This window comes from Pelophylax lessonae (genome assembly GCF_965119305.1).
Source record: "Pelophylax lessonae genome assembly, chromosome: 5".
NCBI classification, from domain to species: domain Eukaryota; kingdom Metazoa; phylum Chordata; class Amphibia; order Anura; family Ranidae; genus Pelophylax; species Pelophylax lessonae.
The window spans coordinates 64,928,644-64,944,168 of record NC_138772.1 but is presented as its reverse complement, the minus strand read 5'-3'; the positions used below and the strand labels follow the sequence as shown (position 1 = coordinate 64,944,168).

Here is a 15,525-nt window from a genome sequence, read left to right as displayed (position 1 = left end):
AAGGACATCCAGGACCAATCTCCCCCCTGATCCTGGGACTGTCCCTGCAGGGACATCAGTCAGTGTGAATTGAGCCATGCACAGTATCTTCTCCTTTCCTCTGCAGACCATCGCACTGTGATACATTGAACACTCTTCACTCCTCCACCTTCCCTGTATCCATCCGTTCCATCCTCTCTCCTACGGCGCAGTCATCCTCAGCCAATCAGCGGGCTCCTCTCATCCTCCGCAGGGAAGGCGACTGCTTAGAGGCGCTCAGGGATTGGCGGAGCTGCGCAGAGCCTAGTCTTCGTCTGCAAGCGCCCGGACAGCAGACTGGTATGACGTTCTATGATGTCCCCGCACTGGACATTGTCACCCTGAGTTATCCCACACAGGTGAGTGTATACCTCTGTATACCTGGGGAGGAGGGGGAGGGGGGTCATCCTGGGGGGTGGATGGATGGATGAATGAATGGATACAGTCATCTCTTCATTTCCTCTCTCTGCTCCTCGCACTCCATCCACTCCTTCTATATGGAAAGCATTTTCTGATACAATTGTTTCTCTCCTTGCAACATTGTAACAAACCTGTCTGTAATATGTTCTATTTATAAATATAATCTGCATTGTGTTTATAAAGAGACATATCCTTCATGATATATCAATATATATATATAATGTATTATTTCATTGCAACATTGTAACATTGGCCCTGCCTGTAATATGTGTGACATTGATATATAATATCTATAATGTATAATGATTTACCTCTACAATATATACATGCAAAATATAGTATTTTTTCATTTCACCACTGTAACACATCTGTCTGGCTCTGCCTGTAATTTTATATATTTTATATAACCTACAATGCATATATATAAATATATATATATATATATATATATATATATGTATATATATATATATATATATATATATATATATATATATATATATATATATATATATATAAAATATTATTCTTACTATTATTAATATACAGGATTTATTCGGTGCCAACAGTTTCAGCAGCGCTTTACAATATGAGAGAAGACAATACAGTTACAATACAATTCAATACAGGAGGAATTAGAGGGCCATATATATATATATATATACAGTGGGTACGGAAAGTATTCAGACCCCCTTAAATTTTTTACTCTTTGTTATATTGCAGCCATTTGCTAAAATCATTTAAGTTCATTCTTCTTCCTCATGAATGTACACATAGCACCCCATACTGACAGAAAAACACAGAATTGTTGACATTGTTGCAGATTTATTAAAAAAGAAAAACTGAAATATCACATGGTCCTAAGTATTCAGACCCTTTGCTCAGTATTTAGTAGAAGCCCCCTTTTGATCTAATACAGCCAGGAGTCTTTTTGGGAAAGATGCAACAAGTCTTTCACACCTGGATTTGGGGATTCTCTGCCATTCCTCCTTGCAGATCCTCTCCAGTTCTGTCAGGTTGGATGGTAAACGTTGGTGGACAGCCATTTTTAGGTCTCTCCAGAGATGCTCAATTGGGTTTAAGTCAGGGCTCTGGCTGGGCCATTTAAGAACAGTCACGGAGTTGTTGTGAAGCCACTCCTTCGTTATTTTAGCTGTGTGCTTAGGGTCATTGTCTTGTTGGAAGGTAAACCTTCGGCCCAGTCTGAGGTCCAGAGCACTCTGGAGAAGGTTTTTGTCCAGGATATCCCTGTACTTGGCCGCATTCATCTTTCCCTCGATTGCAACCAGTCGTCCTGTCCCTGCAGCTGAAAAACACCCCCACAGCATGATGCTGCCACCACCATGCTTCACTGTTGGGACTGTATTGGACAGGTGATGAGCAGTGCCTGGTTTTCTCCACACATACCGCTTAGAATTAAGGCCAAAAAGTTCTATTTTGGTCTCATCAGACCAGAGAATCTTATTTCTCACCATCTTGGAGTCCTTCAGGGGTTTTTTAGCAAACTCCATGCGGGCTTTCATGTGTCTTACACTGAGGAGAGGCTTCCGTCGGGCCACTCTGCCATAAAGCCCCGACTGGTGGAGGGCTGCAGTGATGGTTGACTTTCTACAACTTTCTCCCATCTCCTGACTGCATCTCTGGAGCTCAGCCACAGTGATCTTTGGGTTCTTCTTTACCTCTCTCACCAAGGCTCTTCTCCCCCGATAGCTCAGTTTGGCCGGACGGCCAGCTCTAGGAAGGGTTCTGGTCGTCCCAAACGTCTTCCATTTGAGGATTATGGAGGCCACTGTGCTCTTAGGAACCTTAAGTGCAGCAGAAATCTTTTTGTAACCTTGGCCAGATCTGTGCCTTGCCACAATTCTGTCTCTGAGCTCTTCAGGCAGTTCCTTTGACCTCATGATTCTCATTTGCTCTGACATGCATTGTGATCGGGAAGGTCTTATATAGACAGGTGTGTGGCTTTCCTAATCAAGTCCAATCAGTATAATCAAACACAGCTGGACTCAAATGAAGGTGTAGAACCATCTCAAGGATGATCAGAAGAAATGGAAAGCACCTGAGTTAAATATATGAGTGTCACAGCAAAGGGTCTGAATACTTAGGACCATGTGATATTTCAGTTTTTCTTTTTTAATAAATCTGCAACAATGTCAACAATTCTGTGTTTTTCTGTCAGTATGGGGTGCTATGTGTACATTCATGAGGAAGAAGAATGAACTTAAATGATTTTAGCAAATGGCTGCAATATAACAAAGAGTGAAAAATTTAAGGGGGTCTGAATACTTTCCGTACCCACTGTATATATATATATATATATATATATAGGGATTTACTAAAACTGGAGACTGGATCACAATCACAGAATCTGGTGGGTGTAGCTGTGCATAGTAACCGATCAGCTTATGGGTTTAAGCCTTTGTTCACACTGAATGCAGGTTTGAAATCGTGCGAGTTCAAATCCGCATTTTAGTGTGAGTTCGGGGGGGCGATTTAAATGACATCTGTGTGGGTTCATGCACAGATGTCTATTAAAATCGCCCCCTGAAGTCACAAAAGCTACTTTTGTAAATCAGTGCAGCGTCGCAGTGATTGGGACAACGCTGTTGCCAGCAATAGGCTGCGATTTGGCATGCGATTTGACATGTCAAATCACACCAATGTAAATAGTGGCTAAGACTCAGTACACACCTCTGCTTGCGGGTGCGGGAATTGCGGCAGCCATATCGCGCAGCTCTTAGGAGATGCATGGGGCTGCCATTCACATTATGAATGGCACCCCCATGTAACTCAGCACACAGCGTGTTTGCAGGTGCGAGAACTGCAGGAAAATCGCAGACACAAAAAGACTGTACAATTTCCCTGCAGCATTTTTGAAAAGGGTGCCTGCACCTTTTATTTTTTGCAGAAACGCAGGCAAAGAGGCAAAGCAGCCCATTTATGTACCAACACCAGTAGATGACATGGCTTCCCAAATTATCACTGACTGTGGAAAATGTTGCATTTCATTTGGAATTCAATGTCCCAGAGTCTAGAGAAAGTGTGGAGAGGCACAGAATCCAAGTTACATGAGGTGCAGTGAGAAGTTTGATGATTTGGGGAGCCATGTCATCTGCTGGTGTTGGTCCATTGTGTTTTATCAAGTCCAAAGTCAGTGCGGTCCTCTACCAGGAAATTCTAGAGCACTTCATGCTTCCCTCTGCTGACCAGTTTTATGGAGATGCTGATTAATTTTCCAGCAGGACTTGGCACCTGCCCACCCTGCCAAAAGTACCAATACCTGGTCACATGATCATGGTATCACTGTGCTTGATTGGCCAGCAAATTCGCCTGACCTAAACCCCATAGAGAATCTGTGGTGTATTTATTGTCAAGAGGAAGATGAGACACCAGACCCAACAATGCAGATGAGCTGAAGGCCGCTATCAAAGCAACCTGGGCTTTCATAACACCTTAGCAGTGCCACAGGCTGATCACCTCCATGCCACGCCGCATTGATGCAGAAATTCATGCAAAAGTAGCCCCGACCAAGTATTGAGTGCGTACTATACTGTACAAAGACATACTTTTCAGTAAGCCAATTCTATTAAAAATCTTTTTTTTTTTCTTCTTTTTCGACTTTAGGCTGCTTACACACAAATCATTTTTTGTTTAGTTGTTCAGTTAAGAAAATTAGAGCTTACAATCTAGAAGGGAGGGTGAAGTGATACAAAAGGTAATAGCTGTGGGGGATGAGCTGATGGAGCTGATGGAGAAAATAAAAGTACAGTCGTTAGGTAGGGCAGAATAGGCTTCCCTGAAGAGGAAGGTATTTAGGGTTCGTCTAAAAGCAAACATAGTAGGAGATAATCAGACAGATTGGGGTAGGGAGTTCCATAGGATGGGAGAGGCTTGGGAAAAGTCCTGGAACGTTCGGAAAAGCTCGGGAAAAGTTCTGGAACTCTTCACACTGGCCAATTGCATTTCAGTTGCATTTTTAAAAATCCTACTTGCTGCATTATTGGTGTGGTTTGGTTTGGTTTTGGTATGGAAACAAAATAACTAAAATCACACCTGCCCAATACAATTAATAGAAAATGCAGCAAAAAAAGAATCAAAAACGCAACACAGCAAAAATGTATTAGCATTTTTTATGTGCTTTTTCAATGGAGCAATGTGAAAGCTGTCTGAAAAGCTTGCGATTCCTAATTGAGCCAGTGCAAAGATCCCTACCCTAGGAATTTTGTTCTTGGGTGGCTCCATTCCCTCGCTGGAGCCTACAGAGCCACCCTGCACACTCCTGGGAGTGATAATATAACCAATGTTAGGACGGCTAGACAGGGTACATAAACAGTGGCACCTAGAATCATGGCACATGTGGTCCCAAGTAGGGGGATGGGACTTTTTATGGAAGTTCAGGGCAGAGGCACAGAGTAAGGTGAATGCTGCGCTTGTAAACACAACAAACTGTAAGTGTTTTAATGAAAACATTTATTTTCCTTTGCTCAGTTGGCCTATATAAATCTAATTATGTTAGACTTTAATTACTTTAAAACAAAACTCCAACTTTCCAAAATATCTCCAGCTTGCCTTAAAGCATACTGTATATGTTAAACACAAGGCCCGCGGGCCGAATCCAGCCCCTCCAGGCCTTGTCATGTGGCCCTCATATCCAGTTTTGCAGCTGGAACGTGGTGGAACTCCATTCCACCACCTCTGGCTCTCACCCTCTGCTTCTGATCTCTTTTGTCACTTGTAAACCTTGGAAGCAGTGGCGGCTGGTGCTCCATGGGCCGGGGATGGGGGGGGCGTATGACGGGCCACACCATACCCCCCCCCCCCCCCCGGACACCGACCACACCAGCTCGCTCGCACACCATACCACCCCCCGGCGCCAGCTCACTCAACCTGGACTGAAGTGGAGAGCAGGCAGCGATGGCTTCCCCCAGCGGTGGCGGCTTCCCCTGCGTCTCCTCCCTCCTCCTCCTCCTTGGCCAATAGCATGGCCTCTCCTTTCGGCCAATCGGGAAACGGGTCTCATTCATTCGCTATTGTCACACAACTGGGTGGGCATGCGCCCTGAACCCATCCTTTTTTGAAGCCTTTTAGAGCCTCTGGCTCTAATCATGTGCTTCAAGATAATAAAAAAAACCCCATTGGAATCCATGCGTCCGGCGTTCTGCATGTAGATTAGGGGGCCGGACGCATGGATAGGGGGGCGGCGCCCATCCACCTTCACTGCACCAGCCGCCTTTGCTTGGAAGCCTTCTGTGTTTACAAGGGACAGCTTTGCTCTCAGTGGCCCCCAGATCTAACAGATTAGATTCCTGCACGCATTCACAACGAGACACATCTCCAGAATTTGATATGCTGAATGATCTCACTGCAAGCCAAGGCAGAGCCACCTACATAGTGAGCAATAAGAGCCAGGCCAGATGGGGAGGAGTTGGGGTTGAGGTTGCACACTCTTGAACTTTGCACTTTGTATGTAGCGCACCCCTAAACCTGTACATTGAACTACCCTGAACCCTGCACTCTGTACATAACACACTCCTGAACCCTGCACTCTATATGTAGCAAATCCCAGAAACAACAGGCCCTTTGAGGGCAACCATACTGCTGATATGGCCTGCAATGAAATTGATGAAATTGAGTTTGACGCCCCTGCCTTAAAACCTAACTAAAAAGTTAATGTACGGTATAACATACATGCAAACTTCTGTCTGCTCATCCAGAGAAAATAATACATAAACGACTTCCACTCCTAATTATCTTTGTAATTAGTTGATATTATCAAACTTTAAGTGGAAGTAAACCCGCCTATTCTTTTCAGCCAAGGAAGCTGCCATCTTAGCCCCTAATTGCTCTGCAACTGCCATGGTGCTGAACATGTCATCAGTTATGACTTCAGACAGTGCCGGTGTAACGTGAGAATTACCTACCCCGTGAGAAAAACCTACCCCTCGTCAGTTCCGGCCAGGAACAGCTGAGCAGCGCAGCAGTGCGCATGCTCACAGCCCCGGATACCTAATGGAAGAGCTGAGGATCAGACTAGTGCGCATGCGCACTAGTCTGAAACGATCTCGGTGTCCGTTTAAAAAAACCTACCGACGCGGCGGTGACCTAAAATAGCTGTGCTGCACTATGAGTCATCTCCGCTCTTGTCCCGGTCACTTCCCTGATCTTGGCTAGTAAATATAAAAGCGGCTGGCGGCTCCGTGATTTATCTTTTCATACAGCCGCCGCCGCTTTTATATTTAGTAGCCGAGAGCAGGGAAGTGACCGGGACAGGAGCGGAGATGACTCATGGTGCAGCACAGCTGTTTTAATGTAACTGCTCGCGTTACACACACTGCCGTGAACCGGAAGTGACGAGGGTAGGTTTTTCTCACGGGTAGGTAATTCTCACGGAACACCGGGACAAGGTCATCCAGCGCCCAGGGCAAACATGCCAAGGTGTGCCCCACTCTGTTTAATGTGTGACCAATCATCTTACCCACACCTGATCATTATACCTATGTATATGCAGAGGTCAAGATTAGATAAATTACAAAGTGCAAGGGTCAGGAGCAAAAATGTTGTACAGAGTGTAGCAGTCAGGAGTGGATAAAGTAGGGTGTAGGGGTTTGGTTTATGTAATATACAATGTGCAGGAGTCAAGAGTATGTAAACTACATAGTGAAGAGATAAGGAGTATATACACCCTATTGCACCTCAGTATCCCCTTTGAGGCATTTCACATATACAGTATACACACACAAGCACTCACATATATACATAAAGTCAAATATTTATGTTCCTGCCTGACCCAAGTGTATTCTCTGACATTATCATACATAATAAAGGTTTAAATCCCAGGAAAATAAAAAAAAATCCACCCTTGCAGTAGGGCCCCCATACTGCACTGGTTAAAAGCTCATTTAGACTAGGGACAAAACATTAAGGTATAAATACCTAAAGACTAGGTTTACCTTTAATTTAAAAAATAATATATATATGTACATATTTTTGCCAGTAAAAATTTGCATTTATTATTTTTTAACAGTAGCCTGCAAATTATTGCTCCCATAATCAGCAGACTGTGTGTGCAATGTCAGGCCCCTGCACACATTGCCTAAGGCTCTGTGCCCATACCTCCATACAGGCTGTCATTGCAGAGCTGTAGGCAGTGTGAATTAAATACGGGAGTGTTGATCAGTGTTCTTGCAGTTCACTTAAACTACAAGTCTGTCTGCCGCAATGGGGGGACAGGACTTGTAGTCTCTACATTCACAGTTTCCTGTGAATTAATGATGCGGCTGTGTGGGTGGAGTCTTGCACCATCATGCAGTTTTCAAAATGTGACAACAGGTGAGGGGAGAAGAATCTCTGCCCGCTGTCACACTGAGGGTGGAGGAGAGGGGGGCAACTAGAACATGTTACATGTTAAACCCTGAATACTGGTGTAACATGTAACATGTTCTAAAATGGGAATTTATCATTAAGGCTACGTTCACATGTTAGCGTAGCGGACCGCGGACAGTATCACCACGATTCTGCCCGCGATCCAGGAAATCATTGCAAATCGCGGGACGCCTGTGCGTTGCCAAAATCACGGGTCGCATGACACCCCAAAGAAGCTCTTGTACCTTTTTTGGGCGTCATGCAACCTGCGATTTTGTTTGCGCTATGTTACTGCGATTCAGCAGGCGGAAATCGCGGCATCATCGCACAGCGTTTGGTGTGCCATTGCAAATCAACGGCAACGCACAGGCGTCCCTCAATTTGCAATGATTTCCGGATCGCGGGCAGAATCGCAGTGATTCTGCCCGCGGTCCGCTACGCTAACATGTGAACGTAGCCTTAAGCTGGTACACATGCACAGTTTTTTTTTGTTCAGATTGCTGGCTGATAGGTACTTGCATCTGTACAAGTGATGTGGATACAGGAATATGCAGGGACATTGTATTCTGATAATGGGGACCCCCCACTGTCAGAATACACCGATTAGTGCTGCAGCCAACTGGCTGCTAGCCACTGATTGAACAAGGTTTTGCAGCAGTTCTGTTCAACAGAAGCTGATCTAATGATAGGCTTCTAACAGGGGGAGCTACACTCAGATTGAAATTCAGCTGTCCCTGCTGAACGAGACAAATCTCAATCTGTGTGTTGCCTTTATCTTATTCCTTGCTTCTGTAGGCTTCCTCCAGTGCTGTGACTTGTCACCTTCAGCTTCTATGTAAGTTACTGGCTGTGGTTCAGCCTCCCCATCATACTATACAGGGTTAATGTTCCTGTATGGTATGTGATGATGTCAAGGCTTTGCGTGGATGAAGAGAGTACTGGAGCTGGCTGGAACATGAGAAAGGTAAGAGAAAGAGGCTGTTTCTCCCCTTTCCCACGCCTACACTGCAAGGGTGGACTTTTTTTTTTATTTCCTGGAGTTGGCTCTATTATGCATTCACATTCATTGCTGTTTATACTTAGATGTTTTAATAGGTTAGAAATATACTGGAACTAGTTCTAAGGTGATACATTGATGTATTCCACGTACATAAAAAGATGTGTATTCTTAAAATGTATCTGGGTTGGGATCAGACAACGGCTATGTACAGCCAAAGCTCGTTTGGCTGTATATCACCTATTGATCACAGGAATGCCGTTCATTTTGCACTCCTGTGACCCGTTTTCAGCAGAGAACGGGATGAGATCCACTCTCTGCTGACATCACAGAAGTCGGTCCAGGCACCACGTCATTGCGACCATGGTGTCTGGATCTGCCAGGTGCCTGGGCCAACACCTGGCCCAGCCTCTTAGCGAGCCGCTGAGAGCCTGAGCCGGCCACTTCCCGGCCTTCCACAGCCCAGCACTCCAATGAGCAAAGAGGGAGCAGAGCAGGGAGCTGCTGACTAACCGTCAACAGCTCTCTGATCAGGGATTGGCAGTGTTTGAGCGATCGGCTCTCAGTGCAGAGGTGCCCGGGGACAGAGCAGCATCGGACCAATGCTGCACCCAACTAGGCAAGTATAATTGGGGAAAAAACAAACCCCATACTTCTCTTTTAATAGATCCCTTTTGTATTCCCCGAAAGTTAGGGGTGGGTTGGGAGTCCCCAATATTGTCCACTATTATAAGACGGCCCAAGTCGCTTCCATCATCCAACTGCAGGCAGGTAACTTGGCACCTTTATGGACCTATATAGATGTCTTGGATACTGACCCAATTCCTCTTTCTTCTGTACCATGGATTCCTCTTGCACCATCCTAAACATATAAACCCTATTTTGGCACATACTCTCTCGGTCTGGGATTCCGTCAAAAATTCTACTCGCCTGATATCCCTTCACCTTCCTCACTTACCTTTGCTCAACTGCCCTCTGTTCCCACCTGGGTTGGAGGATCCCTGTAGTTTCCAATTGTGGAAGCATAAGGGTCTCAATACGGTTTGTTCTTTGCTTACGGCTAAAGAAATCTGTTTGTACCAACAGATAGAGTAAAATTAGGGGGGGAACAGCGCGGGGGGAACAGCGCTATGGATTATTCACAGAGACTTTATTTTGCAAAGTAGGAAGCAGCCACCAACCAACCCCTAAGGATTAGGGGTCAAGTATTGTAAAGAAAGGAAGAGTAGTTGGAATCGGCGCTACCTATTAGATGTATAGTAAAAACAGTGGTGTGTCCAGACCATAGGAAATCACTTAAAAATATGTGCGAAGTAAAGTGCCAGTGCAAAGGTGTATATAATCAAAGAAAAACGTGCGGGTAAAAATATATATGGCTGGATAGTTTAAAAAAACCACAAAGTGCTGGTGAAAGTATTTAATGTGAAGTGACAGAATATAATAATAAATATATAACCAATAATTGATGATTAAAATTGTTGAATAAAAATAGTTCAAAAACAACTGTGCTTAGAAAATAGATGAAAGTGGTGGTTATAGTGAACTTCAAGTGCTTGTGTTCCAACTTTCCACTAGAGGTCACACTCACCCTTCAGCAAAGGTACCAATAGTGGCTGCAAGGATATACACAGGGGGGTGATGAAAAACTCCCAGATCTGGCTCCTGGAAATCCTTACGGATAGGCGGGTCACATCTGGGTGCTTAAGCATAAAAACCCCATAGTTCAGTATATAATGTTAAAACTTCAAAAGAGATTATAGAGACTCACGGTGAAGCAGTAGCTGATCGACTCAGAGTGTAAATTGCAGCGCCGGGGAGCTTCCGCATTCCAACCACGGCAGACTGCAGACCGGAAGTGAAGTTGACACAAGGTACCGCCCTACGCGTTTCGTCATTTCCAGTAGACGTCCAACGATGAAACGCGTAGGGCGGTACCTTGCGTCAATGTCGGCTGTTGCCGCTCTCACTTTGTATTTGGAGAGCATTATTTGCATAAGATGCATTGATATTCTATGGCTACCCCTGTTTTTGTACCGTTTTCTTTTTGCCTTATCTTTCTAATTTTATTGGGAAAATTTCAATAAAATTCTAGTAAAAGAAAAAAGATGTGTATGTGGAATACATCTATGTATCACCTCAGATGTCCCGGTATATTTCTAACCTATTCAAGAAAGTTACTCTCTCTCTCAGTAAACCTGTAATGCAAGGTGCAGGGCAGGTTTACAGACAGCATAGTACAGGGTGGAAGGCAGAGAAGGTCAGGACTCACGCGGAGAAGATGCAGTCTGCCATCTGTCCCCTCAGATCTTCACTCAGGGAAGCTAAAAAAAAAAAACCTGCGTTTGCCCTTCCAGTGCTCCTTACTGTCAAGACCAGTTATAGGTGGGGGAGGTGACCACTTTTTGCAATATCGTTTATATTGGTCAGGCAACGCACTGACACCTTTGCTGCCATTGTGCGATGTGCTGGGTGTTCAGTGTGACCCTGCACCTTTAAGGAGGGGTGGGCTCCCTCCAGTCACCTGTCCTCCATCTATCTCATCAGAATACATGTGCTCCCATTGTGGAAACTCTTTAAAGGTAGAGTTAGGGTCTGCAGATATCAGGGTGCCTTGCCGTGGCCTGCAGCCTACACATGTATTTGCAAATGGGTGCAACTAAACCCCTGCTTTTAACGCATACTGTTAGACAGGTTAATTTGGTTGGTCGCTGGCTGGTTGGTAAGTAGTGACTGGAAATCCCTTGCTTTTTTGATAGTGTAACGTCAGCTCTCCGCCTCTCTAAATTTTGGTTTTTGAATGAATGTAGAGAAGATAAACAGGTACAACTTTTGTAGGAGGATTTTGTTTTATCTCTGTGTATCAACTGAGACAAGTCACTTCACTGTGTATACAGTATGTAAAGGGTTACATTTACAACCACTTTGAATTAAAGGGGACATTTGGGGTTTTAAAAAAAAAATAGGTGTTCGTATTCACCTCTATGCTGCAGCAGTCCCTTATAAATAATAAGACTATGAATTGAGTGATCACATGACCACTGATCACTCAGATCTCTCTCTGCTTAAAGCAGAGAGCTGTGGCTGTCAGTCAGTGGTAAGGGGAGAGAGCGGTTTAAGCTGGCTCTGACTCTCAATCGCTTACTGAGAGGAGAGCCAGCTATTAATAATGCAGCCGAGTGGATCCTGACAATATTGTTGGAATCCAGAGATTCCAGGGATTCCAGAGCCTGGAGTGGCCCTGCCACATCAGTAGATAGTGGAAAACAGCCAGCTATCAGCTGACTCTGGGTCACAGAAATGCACAAGAAACACCTATCCAAAAATGCGTATGAACATGCAGACGCACAAGTATGAACCTAGCTTTATATTTTACCCAATCTTCCACCTGTAGCTCCTAGGCAAATGGTGCCACACTCCTTCCAACAAGATCCTGGGGAATACAAAACAGCCAAATCTCACTAAAAGACACCTTTGCAATAAGATGGGTGAAAGGCCATTATGAATCTTAACCTTTCTAATTACAGATAAGCTTTGGGCATACTGTCAGCAGGCGATTTATGCAGGGGGAGGCGATGTGGAGAATATATGCCGATGCTGCATTGTGCTACAATATTCTCTTTAAAATTCAGGAGTACAAGCCCTAAGTTTAATGCCTTGTCAAAGTAAATAAGAATTAAAAGCTATTTTTTGTTTTTCCAGTAATAAAGAATAGAAGACAATCTACCAAACTATGGAGTCCATCACAATGATGGGAAGTCCGAAGAGTGTGAACAACTCATTCTTACCCAATGGCACAAATGGCGTCAAAGAGGAAAAAACGACAATAGGCATACTGGGGAGTGGAGACTTTGCCAAATCCTTGACCATCCGGCTTATAAGGTGCGGTTATCACGTGGTGATAGGAAGCCGGGAACCAAAATGTGCCGCCGACTTTTTCCCGCACGTGGTGGATGTGACACACCACGAGGATGCCATTTTAAAAGCCAACATCATCTTTGTAGCAATACACAGAGAACATTATTCCTCTTTGTGGGACTTGAAGCATTTACTGAGTGGGAAGATTCTGGTGGATGTGAGCAATAACATGCGTGTGGATCAGTACCCGGAATCCAACGCCGAATATCTGTCCTCCCTCTTCCCAGACTGTTATGTGGTTAAAGGGTTCAATGTCATCTCTGCATGGGCAATGCAACTCGGCCCAAAGGACGCCAGCAGCCAAGTAAGTTTAAAAGCTTTTACGCAGAACCATCTTTATTTCATGTATACCTTAAAGTTGAAATAAACTCCACTGTAATTCTTTTTAATACATGGGGGACCCTAGGAGGTTTAGTCAATAATGTGCTAGTATGCACCGCATATTTGTACAATAAAGTGGAGTTCCACCCAAAATTGGAACTTCCGCTCATCTGCTTCCTCCCCCCCCTCCGGTGCCACATTTGGCACCTTTCAGTGGGGAGGGGGAAATGGGTACCTGTTTTTGACAGGTACCCTTCCCCACTTCTGGGAGACAGCACTGCAGCACCGTCCCTCGTAAGTTCCGCTCCCTTTCTTCTTCCCCTGCCAACTAGCCAATGAGAATGTGCAGTGCGATTTGGGCATGCGCAGTCGGGAACCGGCTGTGAAACTAAAAGGCTTCATTGTCGGGTTTCCCTTAGAGTGAATGGCGGCGGCAGCACCTAGCAGCCAAAAATCGGCTGGGGTGCTGACATCGTGGACTCCCTGGACAGGTAAGTGTCTATATATTAAAAGTCAGTAGCTACAGTATTTGTAGCTGCTGACTTTACATTTTTTTTTCCACAGCTGGAACACCCCTTAAAGTCACACTTACCTGTCAAATGATGCCCTCCAGTGATGCGCTGTCAGAGCTCCAATGGTCATGGGCGCTTTCATTTTCTTTGGGTATTCCTTCTGGGTTCACTCTGTTTGGCCACTTGAATGGCCGAGCCGTGATGATGTCACTCCCACACATGCTCATGGGAGTCACATCAGAGTGCTGCTGTAATTGCTTAACGCAAAGGGCCTAGTTCCACTTTAAAAAGTGTTAGCTGGAGTTCCGCTTTAATTTGTTAGTCACTTATTGAACCGCTTGCTAACCCCCTATAGCAGATTTACAAATTCAAGACAGCTGCGCTGTGCATATTCATGTGCGTATATACAGTTGGTACGGAAACTTTCTCCCATCTCCTGACTGCATCTCTGGAGCTCAGCCACAGTGATCTTTGGGTTCTTCTTTACCTCTCTCACCAAGGCTCTTCTCCCCCGATAGCTCAGTTTGGCCGGACGGCCAGCTCTAGGAAGGGTTCTGGTCGTCCCAAACGTCTTCCATTTGAGGATTATGGAGGCCACTGTGCTCTTAGGAACCTTAAGTGCAGCAGAAATCTTTTTGTAACCTTGGCCAGATCTGTGCCTTGCCACAATTCTGTCTCTGAGCTCTTCAGGCAGTTCCTTTGACCTCATGATTCTCATTTGCTCTGACATGCATTGTGATCTGGAAGGTCTTATATAGACAGGTGTGTGGCTTTCCTAATCAAGTTCAATCAGTATAATTAAACACAGCTGGACTCAAATGAAGGTGTAGAACCATCTCAAGGATGATCAGAAGAAATGGAAAGCACCTGAGTTAAATATATGAGTGTCACAGCAAAGGGTCTGAATACTTAGGACCATGTGATATTTCAGTTTTTCTTTTTTAATAAATCAGCAACAATGTCAACAATTCTGTGTTTTTCTGTCAGTATGGGGTGCTATGTGTACATTCATGAGGAAGAAGAATGAACTTAAATGATTTTAGCAAATGGCTGCAATATAACAAAGAGTGAAAAATTTAAGGGGGTCTGAATACTTTCCGTACCCACTGTATATGCCATATTACAAGCAGAATGCTGATAGGAAGAGAGCACTGAGCGACAGAAAGATTTGAGTCTCCTGTGCCGCCAGATAGAGCTGTGCTACGCAGCAGAGCTGTGTAAATCTCAGATATGGATACACAGAAATACAAATCCTATGGCAGGTAAAACAGCTTCTATATATTTATTTCGTGTATTTAGCTGTTTGCCTAAAGCTCAGCTTTAAAAGCTGAAACTTGCCCGAAAAAAACCTGAAAGGCTCCTAAAATGAGGTGTTTTTTTTTTTTTAATATACTAATGACCTTCTGTGGTGTTTGCAGGTATATATATGCAGCAATAACGTCCAGGCGCGCCATCAAGTCATAGAGCTTGCTCGTCAGATGAACTTTATTCCAATTGACATGGGGACATTATCTTCTTCCCGAGAGATTGAAAACTTGCCTCTCCGTCTCTTCACACCATGGAAGGGTCCTGTGGTGGTGGCCATCAGCCTGGCAACTTTCTTCTTCATCTATTCCTTCGTCAGGGACATCATTCACCCGTACATAAAAAACCAGCAGAGTGATTTCTACAAGATTCCTATAGAGATTGTGAATAAGACCCTACCGATCGTGGCCATCACTCTTCTGTCATTGGTGTACTTGGCGGGGCTCCTGGCCGCGGCCCACCAGCTGTATTATGGCACAAAGTACCGACGCTTCCCGCACTGGCTGGAGAACTGGTTGCAATGTCGGAAACAACTCGGTCTGCTCAGCTACTTCTTCGCAGCCGTCCATGTGGTCTACAGCATGTGCCTGCCCATGAGAAGGTCCGAGCGCTACTCATTTCTCAATACTGCTTATCAACAGGTGAGAGATGTTCCTCTTTGAGTGATAAAGACCC

General features: G+C 44.7%; 1 protein-coding gene across 1 annotated transcript in view; it reads left to right on the top strand.

Annotated features, from left to right (window-relative positions):
* The first annotated feature begins 226 nt into the window (after window positions 1-226).
* Window positions 227-15,525, top strand: part of STEAP2 (STEAP2 metalloreductase) — a 40,061-nt gene continuing 24,762 nt past the window's right edge. Inside the window, exons 1-3 of the mRNA XM_082258508.1 lie at window positions 227-377; window positions 12,497-13,016; window positions 14,964-15,491. Coding sequence (XP_082114634.1) covers window positions 12,528-13,016; window positions 14,964-15,491 — 1,017 coding nt within the window. The 5' untranslated portion in view covers window positions 227-377; window positions 12,497-12,527. The remainder of the gene's footprint in view (window positions 378-12,496; window positions 13,017-14,963; window positions 15,492-15,525) is intronic.